This window comes from Pocillopora verrucosa, chromosome 8, assembly GCF_036669915.1.
Source record: "Pocillopora verrucosa isolate sample1 chromosome 8, ASM3666991v2, whole genome shotgun sequence".
NCBI lineage: Eukaryota > Metazoa > Cnidaria > Anthozoa > Scleractinia > Pocilloporidae > Pocillopora > Pocillopora verrucosa.
In genome coordinates, this window is record NC_089319.1 from 340,804 (window position 1) to 368,781 (window position 27,978).

General features: G+C 37.1%; 6 protein-coding genes across 8 annotated transcripts; 4 read left to right on the forward strand and 2 right to left on the reverse strand.

Annotated features, from left to right (window-relative positions):
- Positions 1-1,528: 1,528 nt before the first annotated feature.
- Positions 1,529-4,249, forward strand: LOC131785865 (kunitz-like toxin PcKuz1). 2 transcript variants are annotated; one of them, XM_066171293.1, is made up of 3 exons: positions 1,529-1,709; positions 2,953-3,171; positions 4,056-4,249. In XM_066171293.1, the coding sequence occupies exons 1-3, from the start codon at positions 1,646-1,648 to the stop codon at positions 4,076-4,078; spliced, it is 306 nt and encodes a 101-aa protein (XP_066027390.1). In that variant the 5' UTR covers positions 1,529-1,645; the 3' UTR covers positions 4,079-4,249. The 2 variants fall into 2 exon arrangements, 1 of the variants encoding a protein (XP_066027390.1); XR_010718540.1 differs by having other exon boundaries at positions 1,552-1,709; positions 2,971-3,182.
- A 2,946-nt stretch (positions 4,250-7,195) lies between these two features.
- Positions 7,196-9,767, reverse strand: LOC131785852 (uncharacterized). The gene is made up of 3 exons (XM_059102812.2): positions 9,732-9,767; positions 9,412-9,475; positions 7,196-9,235 (listed from the first exon to the last, which is right to left on the reverse strand). The coding sequence occupies exons 1-3, from the start codon at positions 9,765-9,767 to the stop codon at positions 7,776-7,778; spliced, it is 1,560 nt and encodes a 519-aa protein (XP_058958795.2). The 3' UTR covers positions 7,196-7,775.
- Positions 9,768-10,344: 577 nt separating this feature from the next.
- On the forward strand, positions 10,345-12,802 carry LOC131785853 (uncharacterized). The gene has a single exon (XM_059102813.2). The coding sequence runs from the start codon at positions 10,413-10,415 to the stop codon at positions 12,138-12,140; it is 1,728 nt and encodes a 575-aa protein (XP_058958796.2). The 5' UTR covers positions 10,345-10,412; the 3' UTR covers positions 12,141-12,802.
- A 5-nt stretch (positions 12,803-12,807) lies between these two features.
- Positions 12,808-14,904, forward strand: LOC131785867 (uncharacterized). The gene has a single exon (XM_059102825.2). It carries the CDS (start codon positions 12,822-12,824, stop codon positions 14,340-14,342), a length of 1,521 nt encoding a protein of 506 aa, XP_058958808.2. The 5' UTR covers positions 12,808-12,821; the 3' UTR covers positions 14,343-14,904.
- Positions 14,905-15,159: 255 nt separating this feature from the next.
- LOC131785845 (uncharacterized) lies at positions 15,160-18,768 on the reverse strand. The gene is made up of 6 exons (XM_059102803.2): positions 18,629-18,768; positions 17,285-17,429; positions 16,668-16,742; positions 16,382-16,456; positions 15,573-15,653; positions 15,160-15,414 (listed from the first exon to the last, which is right to left on the reverse strand). The coding sequence occupies exons 1-6, from the start codon at positions 18,634-18,636 to the stop codon at positions 15,391-15,393; spliced, it is 408 nt and encodes a 135-aa protein (XP_058958786.2). The 5' UTR covers positions 18,637-18,768; the 3' UTR covers positions 15,160-15,390.
- A 1,918-nt stretch (positions 18,769-20,686) lies between these two features.
- Positions 20,687-27,965, forward strand: LOC131785831 (crossover junction endonuclease EME1). 2 transcript variants are annotated; one of them, XM_059102783.2, is made up of 12 exons: positions 20,687-20,863; positions 21,744-22,535; positions 22,747-22,875; positions 23,881-23,931; positions 24,133-24,315; positions 24,655-24,747; positions 24,902-25,032; positions 25,329-25,598; positions 25,688-25,745; positions 26,253-26,378; positions 26,577-26,633; positions 26,833-27,965. In XM_059102783.2, the coding sequence occupies exons 1-12, from the start codon at positions 20,687-20,689 to the stop codon at positions 26,941-26,943; spliced, it is 2,178 nt and encodes a 725-aa protein (XP_058958766.2). In that variant the 3' UTR covers positions 26,944-27,965. The 2 variants fall into 2 exon arrangements, 1 of the variants encoding a protein (XP_058958766.2); XR_009340319.2 differs by lacking the exon at positions 26,833-27,965 and having other exon boundaries at positions 20,688-20,863; positions 26,222-26,378.
- Positions 27,966-27,978: the final 13 nt, after the last annotated feature.

A 27,978-nucleotide genomic window follows, 5' to 3' on the forward strand; every position in this document is an offset into this window, starting at 1 on the left:
AAATATTGTATTATGTTTATATTCTAAATTCAAGTGAATGGAGGAAAATGCAATAACATCATAGAGTGAAATCAAAATGAGACAATGAAAACAAAGACTACAAGATAAAAAAAACACGACAAAAACCAAACTAAACAAAAACTCTTAAAACTGGGCCTGACAGAATATCAGAGATAGGATAAGAAAAGATTTTTCATGTAAGTTTCCCAACCCAGCAGCCTAAGAATCCAAGAATCATCAACAATCATTTAACCCCTATAGGACTCCTAGACGCATAAAGGAAAAAATCCCCTCAGGAGACTTCGTATTATCTGCCTTTTAGAAAACGCCCTCGATCTATTTAACCAATTAACCAAGAGTTTTAAGGGCTGACATATTCATGGAAGCAAAGCTGAAGTTTTTAGGTTTTGTAAATAAAAATGCAGATCTGTTTGTTTGAAGAGTTAAAAGCTTTTAAAAGGCTGAGTTTTTCTCTAAGCACGTGTATATGAAATCAGTCTGATACGAAATGAAACGGATGATGATTTTTAACAACTGTGGCAGAACCAAAACTCACAGAACTACCTCCCTCTTAGACAACTCATCCCTAACTAATTTACCGGTATATTTCATCGAGGATGGTTTTTTTGCTTTTTGTAGTGCACCGCAAAACTTGAATCAGCGTTCTGTCTGAGAATAACGCTTCCTGAAGTTTATCAATAAAGGGCAAAATTACTGAGCGCTGATTGGTTGAGAGAGAGGGCATTTTTTTCTTAATCGAGGGCATTTTTAGTAATCAAGAGAGGGCATGATTACCTGTTAATGATTGGCTAATCCGTTGCATAGCAACCGTTCGTTATCTTGAAATTTGTTATCAAGTTTTTGTTGCAACAATGGCTTGTCGTTTTATTGAAGCGGACGAGGAATTTATTGAACTTTTGAAATGCGAAAGTGAAAACAAAAACACAAAACGAAGCACAGGCTATTGGTAAAAATAGACTGCGCGCATGATTTTCCTTCGTATAAATTTTGCCCTTTATTGATAAACAAGTAATCCCATGAGACCTCGTACTATTAAGGATTAATTGCACTTGAGTTTTCAAAATTTTCCACATCGCCCTCGTCGCTTCGCGACTCGGGCAATTTTGGAAAATTTTGAAAACTCTCGTGCAATTAATCCTTAATAGTACTTGGCCTCATGTGATTACCTATACGTAGCGATAGGCTTTTAGGTTGTTTGTGACCATTCTCCTGTGTCTATTTTCGCTTTGTTACCAGTTTGCGAGGTTACTTGCCATATCAATTTTTTTGTCGGCTGCACGCGTTTCAAAGAAGGATACCGTCTTTGCTTAAAGTTCTGTTCTAACAACTGCGCTTTCAAAGATTCTAAACAAAGCAATTTTACACTAAATCTTTCAAATGGCCAGTTAATTTTTCTTTGCTCAGCTTTTGCACGCAGCAGATGTTTCATTGTTTTCATACGAACGGTTTAACACCTAAATTTACTCTATTTATGTAATGCTCCATATATGGTTTGAAACGACAAACATAAAGTGGCAACCTTGTTCATTTTACACGTTTTAGAGATTCGAAAAGTCTAGCGCGATTTGTAGCGCTTGCTTGGAGGAAATTCATTTCTATTTCTGACCATCCGTCGTTACTAGAAATGCAAGAATTGTCACCAGTATCGGTGAAAACTGTTTTGCTTATCGCCGTCCTGATGGCGACAGGTAAGAAAAGTGAAATTACTGCGCAAGGTTAGGAAAGATTTCCGTATAAGCCCATACCATTCTATATCAAAGCTGTAGACTTAAAGGCAATCTACTGTTTCCGCTATTGTTTCTTTGTCTAAAACTGTATGTATAATGAAGATCACATGGCTTTCCCAGGGTTAATTTCGAGGCACAAAGAGAGCGGTTCTTTATCTAGGCTAAATTCGTAAAGATATATTTTGCGTTTAGCCAAAACTTCACATTTGCCTCCGGTCGAGTCTTGAAGCAAAAGTAACTAACAGCAATATTACAATTAATTTTTATTGTTTTTGAGTTACAGTTGCTTTTAACTAAGAAAAAAAGCAGCTCTTCGCTATGATGGGAAACAGCCTATCAGCATTCGTCAGAGTTTATCACCATTTATTCCGCTGAGTTAAGGAAATCGAAACGCAGGCCAGATGCCGTCAAAATAACATCCCAACACCGATGAAACCTATCTTTGTAGCTCATCCGACACAAAAACTATGGTGCTTTTTAAACGCATAATCTTTCGAGTGCATTTCAAGACACATCTATATCTGAATACGTTTACTTCAAACGCCGCTTTGTTTGGCCAAAGATAATTGTCGTCGTAAACTGTGCAAACAGTAAAATTGACGAGTTACTTAGAACCTGTCATCTTCAGGAAACTCAATCAGGTTTATAGGGCACCGGGTTAAAAACACACCTTTGCGAGTCTTAGCTATGACAACTATGCAAAATTTTCTCTACCATTCGAGGTAGCTCGATTACTTCTTTGCCTCTATAGTCATTTAATTTCTTTCCAAGAAGCAGGTTTTACCCGTAAAGCTCGAAGCAAGGGCTTATTGGGAGACTCAAATAAAACGTAGAAATGAATTAACCATACAGGGATGTTTTTCATCGTTTCGTGTGAGCCATTTGTCATTTATAATTATCCTGTCAACAGTTAATCAAAAGAAAACAAAGTTTTCCATGAGTGAGATTAACAGCCAAATTCCACATGGAATATTTCAATTCCCGTCCCGTTTGCCATTGGTAACGTGACGTCATGCTGACGACAACTCCTGTATGGTCGAAGTTTTGACAAAGAAAAAAAGTTGAAATTCAATGAAATAGAATTGAAGACGCTGATTGGGGATAAATTTCCCCTACTGACGATCTCTTTCAAGAACAAGCTTCAAATTTCCTGATCAGGTGTTCTTCTCTGATCATGTCATGGCTTTCAGTGACATTATCGCAGGTTTTGTTTTCTATGTAGGTTTTTCAAGATTCTCCAGAAATGCTGCGCTGGCGGATGGTGGAAAATGTTCATTACCATCTGTCACAGGACCATGCCGGGGACTCTTTATTAAGTGGTTCTACAACTCTGGGTCAAAATCCTGCCAGCAGTTCACATATGGAGGCTGTGATGGAAATGATAACAGATTTGATAGCGAGGCAGAATGCAAATCAGCTTGTGGTCAGTAACAGGTCTGCAGCAACAATTATTATCCTTCACTTACTGGACTGTCAAATGCCGTTTTATTACGCCAAAGGGTTAATTTAGGGTGAGGCTTAGGGAAAAAAACTAGATATACGAGACTTCCGTCCGCTGTTATCTACTGTTTAACCGTGAAATACAGTTATTTTTCTTTTTTCGAAAACTCACCCAAAACAAGTTTGGCCATAATTTATCAAAAGTGTATCAGGTTAGAAGATGCACTTGCCAATTGCATGCGAGGTCTGTTGTATATGGCGTCTTGGTTCTACGAGACGTCACTTCTTCAAATTTTTTTTAGGATTTTACTTGTTCTTACATAACCTATGTTAACTTCCTCAAGGTTTCTTCAATCCTTTTCGTAATTGGATCCCAATATTCCTTGTCTTATATCTTGAAATTAATCTTACCAAACCACTAATTTAGAAACCACTCGTGTAATTCTTTTAAAGTTCTTCACATCAAAGACTGACACATGAGAAGGAAAGAGTCTCCGAGATTTCCTCAACTTATCAAAATAGGGATATAACATTTTGTTTAAGAAAATGTTACATTTCAGAATTTTTCGGTTCTTCCGTTTTAGTTCATACAGCGTCAATTGCTGTGCGTGACAATAACCAACTCCACAATTTAGAGTACTTTGGTGACTAAACAAAAATCAGTTTGTCATTAAAAGTGTGTAATTCTTCTTTCTCCGTGTTCTTTTTTGCAAGGAGTTTGTGAATAGCCACAACAGGTTCAAATATAATTTATTTCATTTCAATGTAATAAAATTTAAAAATCTGAAGTGTTTCTCCCTTCCACCTTTACCTTGCTGGGCTCCTTATAATAGCTAAGTCTGTTCAAACAATTTCATTCTTTTTCAGGTTCTAACAATGGTGACCTTTAGTGTGTTTGAACAAGTAAATAAATTTCGAATTTTCAGCTAATGAAAGCCATTCATTATGGTTTGATGATGACAATGTTATTACGGTGAAATATTTCTGCTAGATTAACAAGATGTACTGTTCGATTCTTGTCGTATTCTGAAAAGGAACATCAATAAAGGGTTATGTTTTACACAGTAGCATTAGATAAGACTATTACTTTATTGTTTCTATCTTGGGGTGTTCCAACTGAACCAGTCTCAGAATACGTTTACTTTTACGAAAAAATAACTGTGTCCGTGGAAACAGACATTACAATTTAATAAGCAAGAGTATTGTTGACAGAATTTCGTGGTCTTAGCAAGAAATTTTCGATCCGATCCTTTTCATGGAATATAACTTAAAACTGTTTTAAGCCATTACTTTAAAGAAGCACATCGGGTGGCCAAAAGGGTAGCGTGCATTCAGAGGTCTGGGTTCGAATCATGTCTGGGAGCATTGTGATGTGTTCTCGGCAGTTAAAGGACTTTACTCTCGGAGTCTTTTTCCTCACGCGGGAGTTAAAAAAGGTACCAAACTGCCGGGGAAAACTTTAATGGACTATCAGTACTCTTGTCGTTTCAAACTACGGCCAATCCGTACACAATAAGCTCCGGCAGTGTTTTACCCTCTATTAAAGCTCGAAAGGATTAACCGGTTATAACGAATTGGGGACTTTAGGTAGCTTAGCACCCGAAATATAAGAATGAGATCATAATATCCGACCATCCCACTACCAAATTTCGCGTCGTAAAAATTGATAAGAAAAGCTCGCACTTACTGTCAAAGATTTGCCACAAGTTAGTGACAAAACAATGCTTTTCATGGTGCTTGTTCCTCCTATCTGTGGTTTATTCAATTGCAAAATAACTCTGTTGTCAAAGCTGCTCACAGGATTATTTCGAAGTACTCAGTTTAAAATCCCTTAAATCGTTACATACACAAGAAAACAATGACGACCAAAACCTCTCTACTACTGATTTTCTTCGCGGTTGGTAAGTTTAATCTAAACGAACATCTACTGTTATTTGATTTAAGTTACACATCTGTTAGGCTTTCTTCTCATTTTCAAACATAAGCTTAAAAGATAGTTAATTACTCCGTATTGCGCTCACAACGGGAGTTTATAGAGCGGATGTTTAAATACAAACTGATTAGTCCAGTAGCCGTGAAATGAAATATACTCTAGTTCAAACTCATAGACTTTTTTGTGTCTACACGACAAAATTATAACAACAATAAGCTTTAGAATTCCACGTATAGAAAATTTCATCTTCAGCTGTTATTTTTCGGTGGATAGGCATCGCGAGGAAATACGTTGAAAAAACAGATCAATACAAGTTAAATCTATAACCTTGGTTTTATCGCAGAGAACCTGTCAGTACGGTAAGTAAGTGAACCTTCTTCAAAGGCACATAGGCGACTGCTTGTTTTCAAAATGGTTTTTGTTTTTTATGAAATAATTTTCAGTGCGATACCTGAGTACATACTCCTAAAATATCGCTTGATCCTAGTTCGACCACTCTATCTAACGATGAGTTCATAGTACCATGTCGCATTTTTATTTTTGCCGGAATTTGGCACAGAAATTGGTTACCTAAAAATTTACGCCACTAATAAACTGCGCTTTTACTGAACTGAAATTTAATTGAAGCAACTGACTCACTAATCATTTGGAAACTACGAGTGAACATTGCTTTTTCAGCTCGTAAATGTGTTATTCCAAATAATTATTCTACTGGTAGCACTGACATTTGAATGGAACCACAAGACGCGGGAGGAGGGACTACATGATGAGATGATGGTTCAATGTCTGAATTATTTCCTTTTCGCTGGAGTAACGCATTTAGAGTTTTTAGGTATAAATAGCAATTTAGTATTTTTTTTTTCGTGTCCCATTTTTTTACCCACGGTAAGAGCACAAAAAAACAGTTTGCTCTCTGTTGAATGACCTTACTTATCCCCGAGACCCCTCGCTTTCTTGGCTGGTAGAGGTTACAGATTATTCGAGTCGAAACGAAAGCTACTCCAATTTCAGCGGAAGTAAGGATTGAGGGTTGAGACTGTTTATATTTTCTTCCCGTACTGTGATTAACCTTACTTAGTAGAGACTTGCGACTCGAAAGCGAGGCTAAGAATGCTTAGAATATATCTACTAGAGTTCAATCATTAGTGCTACTATCTGATTAGCTACGCTACTCGCTGTTTATTCCTCGATAGACAGTGACTAAGGTGAGTAGCCTAAAAGGGTGTTATCATGTTCGCGTGCGCACTTTTATGGTGAATAGTACAAGGTTTCTAACTTAGACTTCAGGGGTGGAAGACAAAACTTGTATTTCTTTCACTAAACGTCGGGCCAGAGCACCAAATAAATCGTTCACAACTCACTTGGAGCGATTGTTGTAGATTGATCACGTTTCCTTTTGAGCGGCTGTTTTCTATCTCCTAGTCTGACAGTCTGGTCAATTCATCCAAAGCACTATAAAGTCAGTTGTTAACCCTAATTTCTATAGATTAAAAAATAAATCTTAAGAAATCCTCAGAAACCCTTTGTCTTGTTGACAGTTTCAATTGGGACCAATGCCAAAAATCCAGAAGTCTGTAACCTGCCGAAATTTCAAGGCCCTTGCAGAGCAGCGATACCAAGATTCTACTACAACAGTGATACAGGAGAATGTGAGCAGTTCATTTATGGAGGATGCGATGGTAACGCAAACAACTTTGACACCAAGGAAGAATGCGAGAAGAAATGCAAATAACCTTTTACTTAAGTGAGTTGCGAATCTCGAAAACTTTGCTTCTCTTTACTGTCCGAGAAGGACTTAGAAAAAAAAAATTCATGAAAGCGTAGCCACAGTTACTTTCGACTGACTACACACTGCAACAACAAGAACTACTATTATCACACGGCCGAGTCCTTATATACATTTACAAAGTGTTCCAGAACATTCCAGAAGCTTACACACAAGTATTTTAGTAGTGTTAATTATTAAGTATTTATCATTAAACTAGTAGAATGTTCTACAAAGTTCCATTTTGGTGTGCATGTCAGTATGACTAAGAATTCTAGAAATTTCTAGAAACTTATTTCTACAGTCACTATCTATAACACTTCCCAGAACTTTAGAACTGGTGTAAAGCCGAATGGAATTGAATTTCTTTTATTTCTTGTGAACGCATAACATTTCTAAGCTTTCATGGAGAGAAAAGCGTAAAAATAAAGGAGTTAGCTACCTAGTACATGTAGAATAACATTTTCTTTTTTTTTTAAGATGAATGCTTCAAGCTCCATTTTGCACATTTTTTTCTGGAATAGCCATTAATGAATTTGACTTCATTTAAAAGCTTTTATGCAAGAACATTTAACTTTAATCCAAAATTTGTAACATAGACAGTTTTATCATGAGATGTTCCTTTACATATTAAGCGCGCCCTATGTACACTGTTTTACACCTGCAATTATCTCAGTCGATTCTGTCCACTTAACACAAACAGCCCCAGCCTAAGTAACTTAATCCATTAAAAAGAGTAGCAGGATTGGCAAAGGTTTGGTTGGTTTTGAAATAGGAAACTGGAAAAACCTAATCCAGCTTTCATTTCTCATCGTCCGATTCCCAGCGTGGCCCTCCTACATTAGTTCATCTCGCCAGCGATGGGAAAAAGGAAATTCCTTTGATGCATTTACTTCATGTCATTAACTAGATGACTTTTAGCTCCAAGCATTACACCACACAGCACAAATTTCCCATCATTTACTGTCTTGAAATTCAGCACGTGACTTCCAAAGGGCACGTGATGGGCGACGGGGATGAGCCTTGTGTGTCCAAAGTTAGAGGAAGTGTCAACCATAACACCAGCCTCGTCGTTATCCAACCACACCTTTGCTTTTCCACCTCCACCAGTGGTGCGAAACGCTATGACAACGGTATTGCTTATTTCAGATCTTGAGAAAGGTACGAAAAATCGTAGCTTTAATGTAGAATACGCTGCTTCTGCTTTCCATCCACTGTAACCATCATTTCGCACTGGTGCGGGTTCAGTTTGTACAACAGTTTCTTTACGGTACCCGATAGGAATACCACGAATATTCGTAAACCCCGTATTTGCGATTTCCCTGACATAAAGCGAAGGACGAAAAAATCTGTCAGTTACATCTGGTGTAATTAGAGAATAACATAGTGGGTCTGGGAGAGTTTCCGTGTCGTCCTTAAAAAAAGCAGATTTTGGTAATAGGTATGAACTTAAATGATTTTGTAAGTTCTGTTCAGAACTTTCTATGGCTTTTAGCAGAGCTTTACGAAAGATGTTGATAATCATCATTGCGATCTGTGCATGTGCTAAAATGCCAGCATGATTGTGATCTGATGAAAACATGGAGTAAACATGGACCTTCCCCGAATTTGGACATAAGGATTGACGCGTGCTAACACTGGTAATACCATAATGAGTAGCGAGAAAAGTCTGTCCGTGATTTTCTAGGTTGTCGCATACAGGAATTGCGTTATTTCCACCAATGAAATTCACAAATATAACTGCTGGGGAAGATTCTTCACTTAGCAGTTGCCTTGAAAGTTTTTCAAGAGATAACGCTCTCGAATGTCGAGAGTCTTTGAAAACTATGTGATCGTTGACAGAAAACTCAAGGAGTGCAATGTTTATGGTATCTCCAGGTCTCATAAAGGTTTTGTAGCAAAAAGAGAAAAAGTTGCTTGCAGTCCCTCCAAGAGCTAAATTGTGTAGTGTGATGACAGATCCTGTAAACGGCTGCACGGCTTTTTGCCACCAATCGATAAATACTCGATAATATATCCCTCTCAGATTGGAAAAATCGCTGGTTAATCCACCGCCAGCAGATATAGATCCCCCCATGACTACGAAGCCAATGTTCTTACCGCGCAAAACCTTTGCCATAACATTTTGAAGTCGCTGTGTGGTTGATGCTCGCTCCACAGTTTCTTTTATATATATCTCAGGCGTAATGGACATGTCCCCCAAGGATTTGTAATTGTCTTTGTGATACCAGACTTCATAGGGGTCTCTTTTGATTGAGCTTTTAAGAGCATTGTATTTCCTTCGTGATAACTGGTCTGAAAAAGGTTGGAAGCCAAACTGTCCAATTTGTGACAAACTGAAAGGAAAATCTGTGACAGAGAAAATGATGATAACGAAATAATACTTCCAATTCATGTGCGTATCTTTTCATTTAAATTTTTAACTCTCACTACAATGGTATCAAGGACTTCTAACCTATTATTAAGGGAGTTTTATGCACAGCAAAGGTACCCGTTAAAGTTTTAAATATTTACATTCTACTAACTTTTCGTTTTTGTTCTCCAACGTTTCCAATCACCCGCCGCCTGCCTTTTCAGTGGTGTTGAAGCCTACTTCCATTAGACAGGTGTCTTTGTCAACATGCCTAGAGCTGTAAGAGCCCTGAAAAAAATTTTTAACGTATATCCAGAAACCATTGTGGTTTTATTTACTTACTACAAAAGATAGTTTAATGGGCAAAGTTTGAGGCAAAACTTTTTTCCGATGCGAAACGCCTTGGACCGCTCTTACAGAGATCGCCACTTAATCTGCAGCAAATAAACTATGTATGAAAATTTACTTCAGTTCTTAACTTCGAAGCCTTACGATGTCAAGAACATGATCAAAGATGAAGATGCACATCGACTGACAGCTCGTAAGTGGAGGCGTTTTAAATATACACTTTCAAAGACCACTGAACTTAGAGGTACATATATCTAAAATACCGTGGGGATCTGGGGTAAAAAATAGACTAGGAGCCAGCCCTCAAATTTTCATTCTTTCATATACGATGAACTTTTCATACGGTTAATCTGACTGGATTTCGTTTTGCAATTCTTGAAAAGGGTTGGCCTACATGGAATAATTGGCTTAAAGGAAACACCGAGAATCTGGGGAAAAAAGTTCAAGATTTATGGGTTACACAGATCTTTTCTTCCTGTGGAAAAACCTTTTTGAGAATCCAAGTTTCTTTGACGCTCGCTGTTTGAAATTTATAGAAATATCTTCCACTAGAGCTCTTTCTACTTTTAAAGATTGACCACCTATAAGTTTTATATGATTACGATTAGTCTTAGAGGCGATCTCCAGAGGCCGTCTTCATGACGGCTGTGTTGAAAATAGATTTAACGGGTAACTGCAAAGTGTCTCATAATCCAGTTAGGTACTTAGCAGGTGACAGTTTTCTCTATTTGACAGGAACCATATAATGTCAATTAAAACTGACCCACAGCGATCACACAATCCATGAAGTAACACTGCAAATAATTGTTCGGGTGTCAGATTTAAATGGTATATCTAATGGTCGCCTCAGTTCTAATAATATTTGGTGTAGTAGCTTTGATGTCGCGATTTGATTGGAAATCTCATTTCGTTGTGCTACTGTTGGCTGTGTTTATTACCAAAAGGGAAACTGCACACTGGTTTTACATGGGAAATGCAGCCAGTATTTCACGACAGGAACACAAAACTGATTCTCGTGATGATTCTATCGGATCAAGGTTGAACGGGGACTTAATTCCAGTGAAGCTCAGACTTCTAAAATTCGCTGTTGAAAGAGATCCGTTTGAAACATGGTTTTTTAAAAACAGATTTAAGTCCAAAGCAGACTTGCTCATAGTTTCCAAACCTTGGGACAGCGGCGTATTCCAACGAAAAGGCACCACAAATCGCCTCAAAGATGTAATCCTACGATCACTGGAGGGTGAGAACATTAACATCGCTGTCATGGGTGGGTCAATTTCTGCAGGTGCCGGTCTGACAAATGATGGTGAAGACTTACGAGGCCTCTATTACCGAGTTTTAAGTGACTGGTGGCGCAAAACAGTGCAGCCACTCACAGGTTCTGACTTGAAACTTAACAATCTCGCTATTGGTGGAACCAGCAGCAATTTTTATGCTTTTTGTTATAGTGTCTTTTTGAACCCTAAAACTGACATGGATCTTGTGTTTCTTGACTTCACCGTGAATGACTATGTTCAGTTTAAAGACTCCATGTTTCCAATGGCTCTGCCACTGGAACAACTTACTAGGGAAGTTTTAAGCGAAGGAAGTTCTCCCGCTGTGATGTTCGTCAACTTTGTTCAAGGCGATCTTAGACGTCCAAAATGTGACAATTTGGAGAACCACGGCCAGACACTTCTCGCTAAACACTATGGAATAACAACGTTTAGCTTGAGAAAGTTGCTATGTTCAGGTTTTGCAGCAAAACGGAAAAAGCTTTCCAAAATGTTTGCAACTGACGGCAATCACATCAGCATTATAGGCCATGCTCAAATGGCATTTATGATGATAACCCATGTGCGGCAATTAATTCTTAACGTGCTCGAAAGCTTAATCACAACCAAAAAAGTGAAAGTAACTGTTGAAAAAATGTCACTTCCATCAATTGGCGATAGGATAATATTACCAGACTGTCCTCTAAAATTTAGAAATCTTCCAGAAACCTTGTTCATGAGTTACCGTCAAAATCTGCGGGAACGCCCCAGGTGTTTCACTCAAATAACACCCGACTGTACAAGAAACATCACAGCACATCAAAGTCTGCAAGTAAAAGCAATTGGAAATTTTGGATTTGAGGGGTTTCAGAAAGTAGCTATCAACAATGTAGTATTACCTAATGCCACATGTGAAGTTAAGCAATTTGGTGAAATCCAGACTCACAGAACAGATGCTTATGGCGGGTGGAAGTCCAAGTCTAAAAACTCAATGCTGGAATTAGAAATACTTTTACCAATCACGTCTCTCTCAAGGCAGTGCATTATGGACGCTGCAACTCAGACAAGAAAGGTGGCAATAGCTGTTCGAACGCACGGCAACGGTGGACAGGCAAAAGTGTGGTTAAATGAACATGAAGAAAGAGGAATTTTAGTCACCACTTATTCACTGTTTGGTCACACTAAACTATACACTATTGCCAGTCACGTAATGCCCGGCCGGCATGTGATTAGCATCAGAACAGAAACCCCAGGGGTGTTCATTTTATCGGGTGTTATGGCTGGACCGACTTACAAATGACACATTCCTGAGATGATTATTTTGATAGATTATATGGAAATTGGGCTAATAAACGGGGTCTTGCTAAAAGCAGACCTGCCGCCTTTTAAAAAAGCCTAAGGGCTCGCAGTCCGTAGTCGATTGCCCTGCTGCCTTGTCCAACAAAGGTCATCGTCGCCTACAATGCAATGCAAATGATGGTGAGTTCTTATGGTACTTTGATAATATCAGTCCCCCAGTTTGGTGAGGTGACGCTGACCTTTACTTGGCACGCGAACACAACGGAGGCCTCAGGCAGTGGGCTATGAGGTTAGCCGTGGGCTGCTGGTGCGACTGACTTAGCCTAGCGAGACTAAATTTAGTTGAAATTGCCCAGAATATATTTCTCTGGAGGATATCTTGATATGATAGCAATGTCATTAACCTGAGTGTGAAAATATCTGTGGCGATTAACAATGACTGAAGATCGCTTAGTGTGATAAACACCTGTAACATCGACAAGTGATCTTCACCCGTCTACTGCAGTTGAAGTCATCGTCAAGGGACCCATCATCAAATTACGATAATAGCTGAAACTTTTTGCAGGTTGTAATTTTGGCACACACTAAAGACAGGTTAAATAAGCTAAGCTGAAAGCTTTTCAAACTTAACTTGACATATAAAATAACTATATTCCACGTAAACCTGAGACAAAAATCTAAAATGTTCCATAAAATGATCTGTTTAATCCTTCAAGTTATGTACAGTGCAACATCAACACAAATAGGAAAAGACTGTCATTCCGGTTTACATAACAAGCAGCCTGAAGTAAGAAACAAACCACCTGCAGTGAAGCTGACCAAAATCTACTATCTCAAGCGTTCGATTCAAAGAAATCCGTTCGAAGTTTGGTACTTCAAGGATAAGTTGAAGTCTTTGGAAGATTTGTTCCTTACGGCCGAAAAGTATAACAACCAGATTGTTGAACGACGAACAACAGAATATCGTCTTAAAAATCTTATGGAAAAAGTTCTACTCGGTCAAGATATTGGCCTTATTGTAATAGGTGGATCAACATCGGCTGGAGGTGGATTAATCAACGATTTCTCTAATCTAAAAGGAATTTATTATCGTGTGTTTGTCGATTGGTGGCAGAAGGCCATACAACCTTTTACTGGATCTCGCATCAAATTGCAGAATCTCGCCGTTGGAGGAACTGCTAGCGACTTTTTTTATTATTGTTACAAAACTTTGATGAGACCTAATGATAGCCCAGACATTATCCTCCTTGAGCTTTCAATAAACGATTATCTTCAATTTAAGGACTCTCAAAAGCCAAGAGCGTCATCTCTTGAAAAACTTACGAGGCGGATACTTAGGGAAAAATCTTCCTCGGCAGTGGCATATGTCAATTTTACTCCCGGAAATAATAAAATTCCCATGTGCGACAACCTGGAAAATCACGGGCAGACTATGCTAGCCTGGCATTATGGCATTACAAGTTTCAGTATGCGCGAGTCGTTATGTTCAGATGATCGAGAGAGACAAATTCCAGCGTTTTTCACTGCGGATGGAGTTCATAGTGGTAATATTGCCCATGCACAAATCGCTTTAATGATAATCAATAGCGTTCGTAAAGCTTTATCAAACACCATAACAAATACCAATCGAGGGCTATTTTATTTACGATTCGTCGACTTACCGAGACCTGTTTATTTTGCGGGCAAAGGGGGATCTGTTCCAGGCCCTCTCTGTTACACTCGCCTCACACCCGACGTAAGTAGCACTTTCTTTAATCCATCCCTCTCTGTCACAGATATAAAAAATACGGGATTTAAACGAATTCAAAATCTACCTATCGGTGTTTATAGAAGCAGTTCATGGGAAAATAAACTCGGGCCTGTGCGGACTGATGGTTTTGGTGGATGGGAAGCAGAGAAAGTAGACTCTATTTTACAACTACGAATTGATTTACCTTTTAATGGCATTCCTGGGGATAATCAAACTAGAGATGTTCTTATAGCCTTCCGAACAAACGGTTATGGAGGAAAAGCAGAAGTTTCATTGGACAAACGTAACAACAGCGTCTATGCTGATGCGTATTCCACATATGGATTTACACGAGTCGTTAATGTAGCGCGTCTAGTAAAACCAGGAAGCCACAAACTAAGTTTTAAGATTGTAAAAGGCGGAAAGTTTGCATTATGCGGTATCATGAGTGCAGGCTCAGAACCCGAACTGTGACAAACTAATGAGCCTAGACAAAGCTCTGTTGATCACGTGTCTGTTACGATCGGGTAGGGACCGCAGCCTCACAAAAAAAATGCATCACGAAATACAAACAACTGGCAAATTGAAATGGTTAGGAAGATGGAAACAGCTTACGTATATTTTGTACAAGTACCGATCGTGTTTGCTTTTTAATCGTAGTTTAAGGCATTCCTACTTTCGGGCAAAACATGATTATGGGATCACGTCACCAGAACGGGACTAGGATAAATTGATGTTGATCACCGAGTCCGCCTCGAGTAGATGGAAATAGTTAACAAGAAGGAAACTGATTGATTATGTTTTGTACAAATACAGATGGGAAATACTGAGTGAGTGCTGTTCGATTAACAAAACTAAATAAGTGAATAAATGATGAAAGTTTACATTTCTGGAGCGAAGTAAGTTCGATTTGCGGTGATGCAGACCGTTTAACACCAGAAATGCGTCAAAATTTTTCAAGGAGTTGATAAAAATTAGGAAATATTGAAATGCGCCCCTTCGAAACATATCTGAGGTATGCTGTCGGAATTATCGTTTCTTTTGTTTCATGTATATGTTGTGGTTCAATTTTATCCTTGGTTAAAATTTTATCTTCTTTTGTTTTTGGGTATTGTAATATATGATAATGAGTCTGAAACAAAGGAAAAGAAAATATGAACCAAGGATAAAATTGAACCCTAACATATATACAATGCATACCTTAAAATGAAATTTATTTATCGCTAAACTGTCTTTTTTTAACTTAATCATTAAGGATAAAACACTTTTAAGAGAGCACAAGATGTTGTAGTCTCTTTGCTCAACTTTTATTCATTTCACTTATTTCATAATCTAATGTTCCGACTTTATTTGACACTTTGCCCATTCATTAAAAATCTGTAATGAAACACATCTTCTGGAAATAAATATACTTTTTTGGCATTCAGCAAGTTTTCATGGCAGTAGTACATATTATGTTTTCTAATGGTCACTGGCAGTGTCTTCGATTGCAATTTCATGGCATGGTTTCAAGGGGTGGTCATTAAACTGACTTATCCATTGTTTCCTACAAAAAATTCAAAAGAGAAAAGAAACAAGATTATCATACAGTAAACTATTAAATAAACTATTACAAGATTATCATACCTACATTGAACGAAAAAACAAATCAAATGTGTTTAATTAGCTACACCTACTCGTTTCAAAGTCAGCACAATTTAGTACCTGTTGTCGTTTCCCACGGATGTGTCCCATGTAAGCATTGTTTAAGGCCTCCAATAAATCTTTGTTTGATCCCCAGCCTCCCTGCAAAACAAACACACAATGCAGCGGTGGCCAAAGTTTAAAGGAGCATACCACTCTCATTTAAGTTCATTTATGCGACGCGAAATGCCTTAGCCAGCCTGTTCACTTTTCATCTTACCGTCCGTTTTCCCCGAAAGCGGCCAAAAAACTGCCTATTGAGTGCTTCACGAAGCGCAGGATTATAACCCTAACCTTGAAGCTGTAAAGCAAAACAAATGCAGATTCTCTTAACTGATTATTACAGGATTCATACAATGCTTGTTAGGAGAAGTTGGCACGTCCATCAAGTGAACTGGGAGTCATTTCACCTGCTTGACTATCAGCTCTGTTATTAAGCTGGATAAAAGATTTCCGGCAGGGCACTACATTTGTTATGCCTTATCCTGCACCTAAGTGGCTGGTTCAGCAAATCAAATATAGAAATTTCGAAACTCTTATCATGGTTTTCCCATGCTTCAGGCGAACTGCAAAGAGGAAACGAGAAAATTTTCGCAGATTTTCAACTCTTATGATCCAGATTGTAATGTGAACCATGAAGGTCAAAACAGGCAACAGTCATTGACGAATGTTTCCTTCTTAAATGAGGCAACTGCAGTTATAATCTTTGGTTATTGTTTCCTCTCTTTGACAGGGTTAAGTTCGGTTCAGCTGAATTTGTTGTTCTTCAGGGAACTTATTATCCCATTCACCGTTGGTTATCATGTTCTTAACTACAAAGAAACAATTACCGTTCTCTTTCCTCTAATATGTCCAAAATATGCTGAATTGAGAGCTTCCTCTAGTGGCGGATAATCATCTGATTGCTGAAATAATAACAAATGACATTAAGGACTTGCAGTTCAGGTGTAAAATCCCTAAAGCTCATCCAAAAACATTTCTAGTTGGACAAAAAAACGCACATTTCTCAAGCGGCTGTATAGTGTATATGTTGCTCAACACTGCCAAAACTAAGCGAATAAGAGATTGCTTTAAACAAGCAGTCACTGGACTGTCATAATAAAAGCCAGGCATTACCGTTCTTTTTCCACGAATATGTCCAAAATAAGCATTATTAAGTGCCTGTTCCAAGGGTGGATAATCATCCTTGCCCTTTAAAATAAAGAGAACTTCGAGTTAATTGAATAATCTGTAACGAAAAAAGTAAAAAGTACCTTTCGTTTTGATCAGTGAAATGTCAAATTAATTGAGAGTTTTTTCATTTACACTAGAAGCTGATTAACTAAAATAGTACCTGTCGGTATTTGAATGTAAGCAAATCAGTGCTCAGAGACACAAGGAAACCATGCACAGTTTAAAAAAATAGATATTCAGTGTATTTTCCATGGTAGAGCCGCCCCCATTAGCCACTATTCTTTGAAATCCTCTTTACAGTCGGAAAAATTCACGAAAAAAGACTTTTGTTTTACTATGAGAACTGATTTTTTTTTTCCATGGCTGGGTATAGAGGTCTCTTTCACCGACCTTTTATCTGAGTACAACATAAGATTTCAATAAAAAGGAACTCCTTTTCTTCAAAATTTCGATTTTGATCTAATTCATAGGATGAAAATCACGAGGCGTATTGTATCATTATATCAGTGCGTGGTTACAGGCTGTAACGTGAGATGTTAACAGAGCGATCATGTACTAACCGTTCTTTTGCCCCTGATGTGACCAAAATATTTAGAGTTTAATGCTTGAAGTAAGCCGGGCGGATCCTGAGAGTTTTTCTCTTTTTCGCTGCTTGCTAAGCAAACCACACAAAATAAGACAGCAAGTCTTAAAAACATCATTGACCTGTAAAGAGATACATACAAACATTAGGTCTTTTCGTCTTTTTATAATTAATGGTTACAATGGCCATTATTTCAAGGTCCACTAGCCTATCAGGCTCGCACCAAATTTTTCTGTACAATATCAGGAGTCGCTAATTAAGACCTTGGAGGCAAGTGCGCGATAGATTTACTCTGGCAGCTGGATATTAAGATAAAATAAAGCACTAACAATTTCTTTACTTTTAAGGATACTTTTTTTTTTTGTATATATTTCTCCATCTTTAATGACCGTTTTCAAAATAAGTGTTCCATATTGTGGGAAACTCATTACTTTGTCTTCAGTATAAACCAGACAAAAGCAGGAGAATTCTTTGAGCAAAACTAAATCCCGAGAATAAAGATGTAATCAGCAAATTTTAGCGCTTTTAACAGGAATGATTAAGTCAAACAAGTGACATGAAAAAAGAAGGAATTTTGCACCTAATTGACACAAAGAGTAAAAGGGAAAGACGCAAACACAAAAGCTTGAAAATATCTTATCGTTGATAGGAACTTTCACAACGATTAATACTCAATATCTGGTTTGGGTGGTACCCATTTAGCCAAGAGATGGCAATCAAGAAGAAAATCAGAGGATTTCCAGGAACAATGCGACTTTGTCGTGACAAATTCTGTACATGTGCTCTAAACTATTGTTATAATATATCGTTAGTACTCGCAAACGACCAAATAATTACAAAAGAAAGCAGCGAAGATTTTAAAATATCTGATGAAAAATTAGTTGTTATTTCATGAGGTCCGCAAAAAGGGAACTTTACTTTTTCTTCCTAAGCATAACACATGGCTCTCAAAGTCTATTTTCTTTATTTTTTTCTTTTTTGTTTTGTTCTTACGCGAAGCATGAATTTATCTTATGTAGTTTAGAAATGATAAAAAATAGAAAAAAAAATCGTGGTACAAACCAAGTTTTAGTTGGGTGTTATGCAATTGAACAGACCAGCTTCACAAAATAGAGCACACATGACACAAAAAAATGGTGAAAGCGTTTTCATCTAACATCATCTTTGAGCTCATGGTAAGCATTTTTGAATCATCTTAAAAACTTGGCTCGGCAGTCAGATAATGAAAGGCAAGAGCATGCCCATGCGAAAAAACAACACTCAAAAAACAAATACTCAAACATCATTGTAAATGAAATGTTATCACACACAATCTTCTTACCTGAGCATTCACTCCTGTTCCTTGTCAATGAAAAATCGTCTCGGAAGCAGATTTACAAAATGTGGCGTGTTGATGGCACCGACTGAAAGTGAGCCTCGGCTGAAAACACTGCTCTTAATATACAATTCCCTCCAAGCATTTTCACTGTCAACACTTCAATTATATTTTTAATTACAGTCTCACTTATCATCATTAAATAAAATGTTCTTCTCGGCTGACGCGGAACAAACGTTCTCCCACTGGTTACAATTAGCAGTTTAAAGGGCATCCGGTGAAACCTCATTAACAAGTATGTTTATTTATTCCTATCGACAATTACTTCTCCGCCTTTTCATTCAATATCATTTCTTTGTGCCCGATATTAATCAGTGGAAGTAAAAGAAAAGAGAGATTTCCTTTGTTCATAGGCCACATTTTATTTACCGGCCCAAACATCCGCATCATAATTTCTATTGCTTCCATCTTTTTCAAACAAAATAGTTCCAATTTCTCTAAATAGCTAACATTTTCGTTAAATGAAAAAATTTTAAAGAATTTATTCAATAAAAACTCTTCCCAGCCCATTTTTATCATTTACATTAATTTTCAAGGTTTATAAACTCCTCTTGAATGAAAAAGAAGTCTTCAATGACGGATATTGTGAAGAGCTTTGGTAATCATATTCAAGTTGGGTTTCTAATGAGCACATATTCGCTTCCTTTCTTTGAAAAGTATATTTCCAAACTCGACAGCCTTTTCTCCAATCACAGTGCAAATCCCTCCGTTTAAACCATACAAAACAACGCTGTTCTTATTTTTTTAACTTTATGCTGTTTGCAATAGAAAGCCACGTTTTAATTTGCCTTTTGTGAAGAAATCAGTGTCATTATCCGTTTCAAGGCCGCTTGATAACTTCTGTTTATCATTTCCGAAATAAAATAATTTCTACCTCCCATGATAACACCACAGGGCATTTTAATACTTACAAGTTTATTCATTTCTTAGATTTTGGTTTTGCCTCGAGCACTGTAAGTGTGCCTTAATAAATTCAGTTGATTCTCAAACGTAAGAAAGTATTTATGTGTTCGTCATATCCGAGGAAGCTATCTTTAGCACTAAGCCTAGAATTTTATAACTTCAGATCTTCGCTTAAATCTTTGCTATTTAATTTGAGTCGACTTCTCGTTGTGAAATAGCGACAAAAAGGACTGATTCAGTTTATTCTAAACAACGGAAGACTTTTTGCGACTGGGTGAAGTTTTAAAGGAAGAGGCATTTAGTTAGAATGTGAGTTTAGTGATAAATCTTTTCTTCTCTGGATTAAATACATACTTCCTAACGGAAGCTTAGTAATTTATGAAATCAAAGCCTTATTGATAACGTAGAACCAAGCTCGACTTAGTCATTCACTCGAGTTGAGATTAGCCTTCTATCACTAAGCGGTACAATCTGAGTGAAAAGCTGTTCAGTCAGTTTATCCATCTGTTAATGTTTTTCCTTCACTGGGCAACTTTTTGACCATGTTGTCCATAAAAAAATATACTCGATTTATTTGAGCTCCATTTTTTTTTAAACCAACTTCACGAATCTTATTAACCAGCCGGTTTTCGATAAAGAAGAGGTGGGAAGCCATATGACTGTTTCCAGTTATAAGAGGATCTCAATAGAGTTAATCGGTAGCCGTAAAACGGCCAAAGAAATGGAGCCGTTAGACGTAAAAATTGACTAAGTTTAAGAACTGATTAGTCTTCACTGCTTGGCAAGGGAGTCTGGGACTTGCAAATATTGCCAGTCCTGACCAATAGCACAAATGAATGATTAATGGTCACACTTTGGATGAAACAATGCCCTGTAAAATAAGACATATGCACTTAAAACTGGATACAGAATATGTCTGATATGAATTTCTAGGATTGCAGTTAGTTTCTCTCGCATTTCCCCCCAGCGTAATCCGCCTAAAGCTTGGAACAAAATAAGAACACTCTCGGTTTATTCCTCCCCCACCCCTCCCTACCTTCAGCTCATCGACGCCCACACTTTATGAAAACAGCGGTTCTTCAAAAAAGCGCGCCATCTATAATGGAGGATGAAGAGGACGATCTGCCTTATTCTCCTTTTAGTAGAAAGACTGTAGCACATACTATGATCGAAAATGTATTGTCAGTCTATCCAGATGTTGATCCAATAGATATAGCTAAAGATTTGGAAATCACCAGAAGTCCAGTGAAAACTGTTAACAGGATACTGGATGGTCAGGTCAGTATGGTATTAAAAGGAAAACAAACCGGAAACCGATCTTAAAAGTTTGAACCATCGTTTGTAACATAAAAATCATTTAATTTACTCCATTGGTAGGAATTTTCTTTTAGGTATGATTTGATAATGAGTTTTTTCTATTTTAACTGCTGATCAGGACTGTACCTGTGCCTACTTTCACAAATTCGATTTTTTTTAAAACGTTACTCTGTTTACAAATCTTTCTTTGTCATTTCCTTTACATTTTGTGCGAGCAACTGAAGACATAGCCGAATGTCCAAGCGTCAAATTTGAAAGAAAGAAATTCATAAAATACTGTATATTATTCCATGAACTGTTTAATGAGTCTCCAACTAAACACCACAACAGACAGAATCTTGTTTTGGGACCAGACAGTTTATTAAATGTATATATCCTACATAAATAACACACTAGACTATTACATAAAAGATATTTGACAAATGCACTAAACCAACGATCCAGTAATCACGAATAAATTACAAACACAAATGAGTTTAAGATACAATCAAAAGTGTTGATGATGTGGGTGGGAGGGAAACTAAAACTTTCTTAAAGCTAGAAATAAACTTGTTACTTGCTTACTCGCTAGATTATAAATAACATGTCCACAGATGCCTAAGCAGTAATATACGAAAGTAATTTTGCAATTGAAATGCGTTAGCGTGGTGAATAGCCATTGGCTCTACCCAAGTCTTATGACTGATATGCTGAACAAATTGCTCCATTTTAAGGAAAGGGAAAATACTAATAGGCACCTTGCCTGTACCCAGTCCAGGCCTCTCGTCATTGATGTCTAGATTCATATTAATAGAGATTAATATTCACAATAAATACCTGTGGAGACTTCTTTGTTTTTCAGTTTCCTGCCGTAATTACTATTGATGTTGATGATGAAAGCAAAGCCAAGGATCATACCAGAGCAAATCTGGTTAATATAAGGAATTTTGAGAAATCAGAGCCATCTGTTGACAAAGCAAATGTTTTAGAAATTAAAGATGATTCCAGTGACATTGATGCAGATAGTAATGATGATGATATCATTGTAGCAATTGAAGAGAGAAAAAGCTTGTTCAGTGCCCTAAGGAGCAGGCTGAATGAAAAGGAATCTAGAAAATGTCCTCAAAAGGGGTCAAAAGCTCTAGAGTCATCTGTTAGTGCACAGGTTACCTCTTACCATGTAAAAGGAAAGGCAACGGGAAGGAAAACAATGGTCAAATGCAGAAGTTCGATAATTGATCTTTCCTTCTCTGATGATAATGAGCAAGAGGATATTCAGGATGTTTACACTTTACATTCACCTGCTGCTAAAACACTAACTACAAACTCAAGCAATCAAATGCCACCAAAGGAGAACAGGAAAGCTGCAGAGGAGTACTTCAAGAGAAGTGGAGAAATATTTGTAGATTGCTCTCAATCTGATGATTACAGCTCTGATAGTGATGATCTTCCATGTGTTCTACCATCTTTACACACAGATAATAGGGGCACCCTGTCTGCTAAATCACATTCAAACTCGTGCACAGATGATTATAAAAGTAGGGATTCTCAGTTTCTAGGAAGCAACTTTGACTCTCAGGATGATTCTCAAATCCCTGTTAAGAAAAAGAAAGGGTCACCACACAAAATTACAAGAGAGAGAAATGAAGCTCATGTAAGTATCACTATGTCATTTGTTATGTCAGGAACAGTTATAAGGAGTGTAGAAACTAAACTGGGAGATAATCTTTAAGCTCCAATCTCCATTTTCAACATCTCAGTTTGTCAAAATCCTGAATCATTTTTGCAATTATTTTGCAATTATACAGTAACAGTTTTTAAAATATTTATAATTCTTTGCATTACTATTCACTTTCAATTTATAGCTTAAGAAACAAGTAAAAAAACTTGAAAAAAAAACAAAGAAAGAAGCAAAGGAAAAAGAACAACATGCCAGAAAACAAGCCAGGGAACAGTTGAAAATTCAGAAGGACAGGGACAAACTACTGAAAATGGTTTGTTAATGAAATTTTGGGATCTGAAAAATCTTGTCCATCCATTTTGGATACTAGTCCTTTTTGCTCAAGGGGCTCTGTTATCTACCCTATGAAGTTGTATGGTCCCAACACCTACTGTGAAAAAATCTGGCCAACTGGTTCACCCTAAGAATGAAAAGTGATGGTGATTTTCTCCCAACAGTATTATGACTGAATCAAACACTAAGGTCAGGAGGATTGTAGCGGGTTTAGGTTCTCAAGGTATAAACATATCTGGTCGGAGGTGGAGATTTACTGACTTCAAGCACTCATTTTTGTATCTTATTGATTATCTTTTATTCTTGGGGTATGGTACTTGAAAATGTAAAAAACTGTAAGGTAATTTGCAGCATAACATACTATTAAGAACAATTAGAAACTATACATAACATGTGCTATTGTGAAATAACTTGTACACATAGAGCATACATGATAATACTATTTTAGAATTAAATCACGTGCAATAACCATGATAACAAATATAATCTGAGAACATGCAAATAGAAATTATGTTGGCAAAATCATACCTCTTTTCTTGGGTTAGAATTCTTATTATTTTACTGCCTTAATCTTGTAGCTTTGATCTTAATGGACTGTGTCTGAGGATAACTAAGCTTCTCTCTAATTTCATTGACCTTATGACACTTAACTCAAAACGGAAATTACATAATTGACGATTGTGGAATCATAGCTAATCATTACAAGGATGATAATTATGATCACCAACATAAGAAGCACCTGATTGTTCAATAAATTCTCCTTGTCAGTACCTTAAGAAGTGTATAAAGAATGAAAGAAGAATGTAGGTACTTAAGTTAAAGTGTAAACATTTAATGAGGAAGCCTTTGAATCTTCTGTTTTGCATTAAGGAGAGGAAATTAGTCGGAAGAATGCAAAAAAATTATTCCTCTTAAATTTATTTTTTGTGGATTTACATTAGGTTTCATGCTATATTTATTGTTTTGTGCTTTATTTCTTGTTTAGGCAGATAGAATGAATCAGAAATCAAACAATCGATTAGATGGCTGTATCAAGGTACTGTATGGGGAAAAAATGTTTTTCTTGAGTCCCAAAATGTGTTGCTTCATACTACTACATATATTCTTTTAAAGGTTAAATGTTGCATGTGTATTTTGTTTCTTTTCATTTTCATTTTCATCCTTTTGAGGTACAGGTGTTGGTAAATGCCAACTTTTTGTCATGATTAAGTGCTTTATTTAAAATTCTTTCGAACAGCAAATAGTGGTTTGCATTGATCATGAAATAGTGAGCTGTTGTCAGCTTGCTGGGGAAAATCTTCTCCTTCAAAGATTAGAAACACTGGGAGCAGGTCATGAGATAAAATCACAGCTATTTCCCAGCAGTATTACATGGCAGAGAGCTTGTGTGCAGCATGATGTACAGGAGGGGACACTTCAGGTACTTTTATATGTACACAATTTAGGATGGGGAAGGCTCATTTCTATGTCAGTTCTTCTCCTTGAAAAATGAAAAGAAAAGAAAGAAATAGAAAAAAAATAATTGATAAAAGGATTTGGGATCACTCTAAGTTCTGTGTCTTGTATTTTGATTTTATGTGCTCTGTTTTGTGTAGTAATAAGATTGTAGTTTACAGTGTGCTCAAGAGACAATTTTAAGTGAGTGTTCTTTAGAAATTGAAATATCAAACAATAAAAATGGAATTGACTCAGTATTCATTGAAACAGTTCTCTGTCTTATAGTTTTTTTTTGGTGTTTTTTTTAAATCCTTCTTGTTAGATTTCCACGAGAACAACTGTCACTGATGAAAACCATGCAGTACTTTGTCTGTCAGTAGTCAAGTTTGTGGAAATGGTTTTACGATCTTGTGAGGTGAGATCAAATAAGGAAACAGGAATCAGTATCTTTAAACTTTTATCCTCTTTATGATTGCAGACTGACAATTTTATCCTCTTTGTGTTGTGGGGCCTGAAAGCAACATGATTGCAGCAAATCCTTTTTTTTTGTTTCCATTGTTTTCATTTAGGAGATTCAAAATCCAGCAGTATCTGTTTTCTCTGATGAAGAAACTTTGACTGAATTCTTTGAAAGAGCCCTGACAATTTACCCTGGTAAAATCATCACTTTAATTGTCATGGGTCTTGAAAAGTATTTCAGGTGTGTCTTTTTGAAATTTATAATAATGTTAATAATTGACATCATCATCATTGTTATTATCACTATCAACATTAACATTACCATAATGAATAATAACAATAAGAATAAAAGTAAGAATAATAAAATTATACCTTTTACAAAGTGCACTTCCAGTAGGTGCCCATGGTACCTTGCAGTGTTAATAGTAAAGAGCACCTTTCTTGGATTTTTGTTTTTTTTCTTTATGGGCTGCATCAAGGAAGATTTCACAAGGCTAAAAGTAAATTGTCACTCTTGTTTCTTTGATTTCTCTAAAGAGATGTTAAACTCGCTCAAAAACACCAGTTTCGAAAAGCTGTTCTTGGGAAAAGCTCCTCAGATAATGATAATTCCAGCAGTAAGCGACGAAAGAAAATAAACAAAGAATCTGTACCCAGTGTTATGGTGTCAAGGGTTGATGTAGAAGAAGCTCTTGTGGACTTACAAATAAAACAGCCTGACTGCCGAATACGCATGTGTGAAACTGAAGAGGAGTTTGCTGATCTGTTGGCCATGTTAACTAAAGCTGTTGCTGAAGCACCGTTTAAGTAAGATCACGTCTGCATTAATTCCTTGTGTCTATTGCCACATGTTCTGTTAGAGGTTAAAGAATTAAAATCACATTTTGCATTAATAGGAAAAAACAACCGGAAGTATTTTCTTTCTGTGTGGAAGGACAGAAAAGATCTGTGAAGGTACACTTTGAAGCCCATTGTCATCAATAAATACTCTCCACTATGTCTCAGCACATGTTTCATGATTTTACAGGGGGGGATTAGTATGCAGTTGGGATTATCATAGGGAGTGAAGGGTGGGGCAAGTAGATATAATGCTTCTATGCTCTGTATTGAGGAAGATGCGCTGTCCTTGTGGTTGATGCGCTGTACTCCATATGAAAACGTCTTGTTTAAGCCCAGGCAGGAATATTATGTTGTGTTCTTGGGTAAAATATGTAACTTGAACAGTGCTCCTCTCCACTCAGGAGAATCTTGAAAAATAGTGTGGGTTGAGATGGTGGCACTAAAATCTTTGATGGGTCAACTAAACTTGGGCCATTTTAGGCCGAGAAGATGTCACCAGAATATTCCCGTCATTGCTATCTGCCAACCGTTTTCATCAATTTTCCTTAAATCTCACGTCTTTCAAATTCTCCACTATCTCTCAATTGTAGCTGTTTGCCAAGAGGTTGTTCCTTTCTGCAGGTGTCAAAAGACGGTGAGGGTTTGAAGAAAGTCTGGCAGAAACATTTTCAACAGTTGAGAAATGTTTCAGCGGAGATGGCGGCCGCCATTACGAACGTTTACCCATCTCCACAGAGTCTCATCAAGGTACTGCATCTTGTTGTTTTACCTTTTTTTATGACTTTTTTTTGTAAATGCTGTCATCTCGCCTACATCAAGTGTTTTCGCACTCTAACAGTCGTAGATCTTGTGAACTTACTTAATTTTTAGTTGCTATTGATATTATATTCTATCACGTAAGAAATTCTGAATCTTAATAATGAACGTAATGATATATTTTTTAAGGCCTATCAAGGTTGTAGCAGTAGAGAGGAAGCTTCTAAACTTCTTCAAGACATCTTGGTAAGCTCTCAGAAATTAGAAAATATTTCGCTCTCCAGTTTGCTTTGATAGTAAAATTGAAATTTCTCACGGGTTTCGTGATAACTTTATTTGTACATCAATCAAAGCTTGTGTTCTGTCCAAAATACTCCCCATCCCTAATTGCAATGATCCCTTGCTTTCCACGCACAGTTAGACTTATGTTTTTTTTCTTTTTCAGGTCCGTCGTGGCGCTGGAGTACTGGCAAGTAGTCGAAGAATTGGACCCGAACTTTCCCGACGGGTGTACCTCCTTTTTTCAACTGACGATGGCGACCTATCCTTGAAATAACAGCCCTTTTTCCCGGGCAGTCGACGCCATAGTTTTGAAGTGTCTGAGTGCGAAGTGTCTTTGGGATTAGTTTCGTATTCCAAAGATTACGAATTATTATTTATTTTCAAATCTACCTCACTGTTGGGCTGAGTGGGGATATTTTCGTTTTTCTGTAAAAGCTTGTACGAATAATTCTACACCGATGCCCAGGGATATGTTAAGCGCATCTGATTGGCTGTTACTTTCGCATGGAGAAATTCAAGAAAACAAACAGCCAATCTCAGTGGGCGCACAATAGAGCTAAATGATTGTCCCATCAAATTTTGCCTCTTTCAAACTTATTTCCCTGGAGCTCAGATGTCGCAGAAAGACGTTTTTTCCCAGAATGATGTTCCTACCTTTCTCCTGAAGACGACAGACCTCAAAATATAACGACAATTTCAACCATAGATAATTGTTCTAGTGTTTATTAATACAGCATTCAGACATACTCTTGCATTGCTCAATTTGGTTTGCTGCGATGTTTTTCCCCTCTTGACAACGGAGGCTAATAAAGTAATTTTACCATTTCATGAACAACCTTGCTATTCAGGTCCATGTAACACAAAAGGCTTTCACTGCTTATTAGTGTTAATATTTATTGACTTCATATATGAATCGTTTGGTCTCGGTAATCCTGATGCAACATATTTACATCTATGAAATAGCGGATACACAAATCACACTCTGACTTTTCAAAAAAAAAAGCTGTTTTATAAAATCACGTGACTGTACTTTCTATTGATTCACCGTCGTAAAACCCACTTAGTATGATGGTTATATAAAATATAAAATCGGAAGAAATAAATCAGAATGTTGTGAAGTAACGACTTCGGTTATGGTCTCTACTAAATAGGAGCCTTCGGGGGGCATGGGAGAAAAAATTCGAAAAATCTCTCGCCTTCGGCTCGGAATTCATAAAACGTTCTCGTTTCTCAGCACCTCACGTGGGTTATTTTCTGTGATATGATTAATTTATAAATATGTACACAGGATGAATATCTGAAAATATAA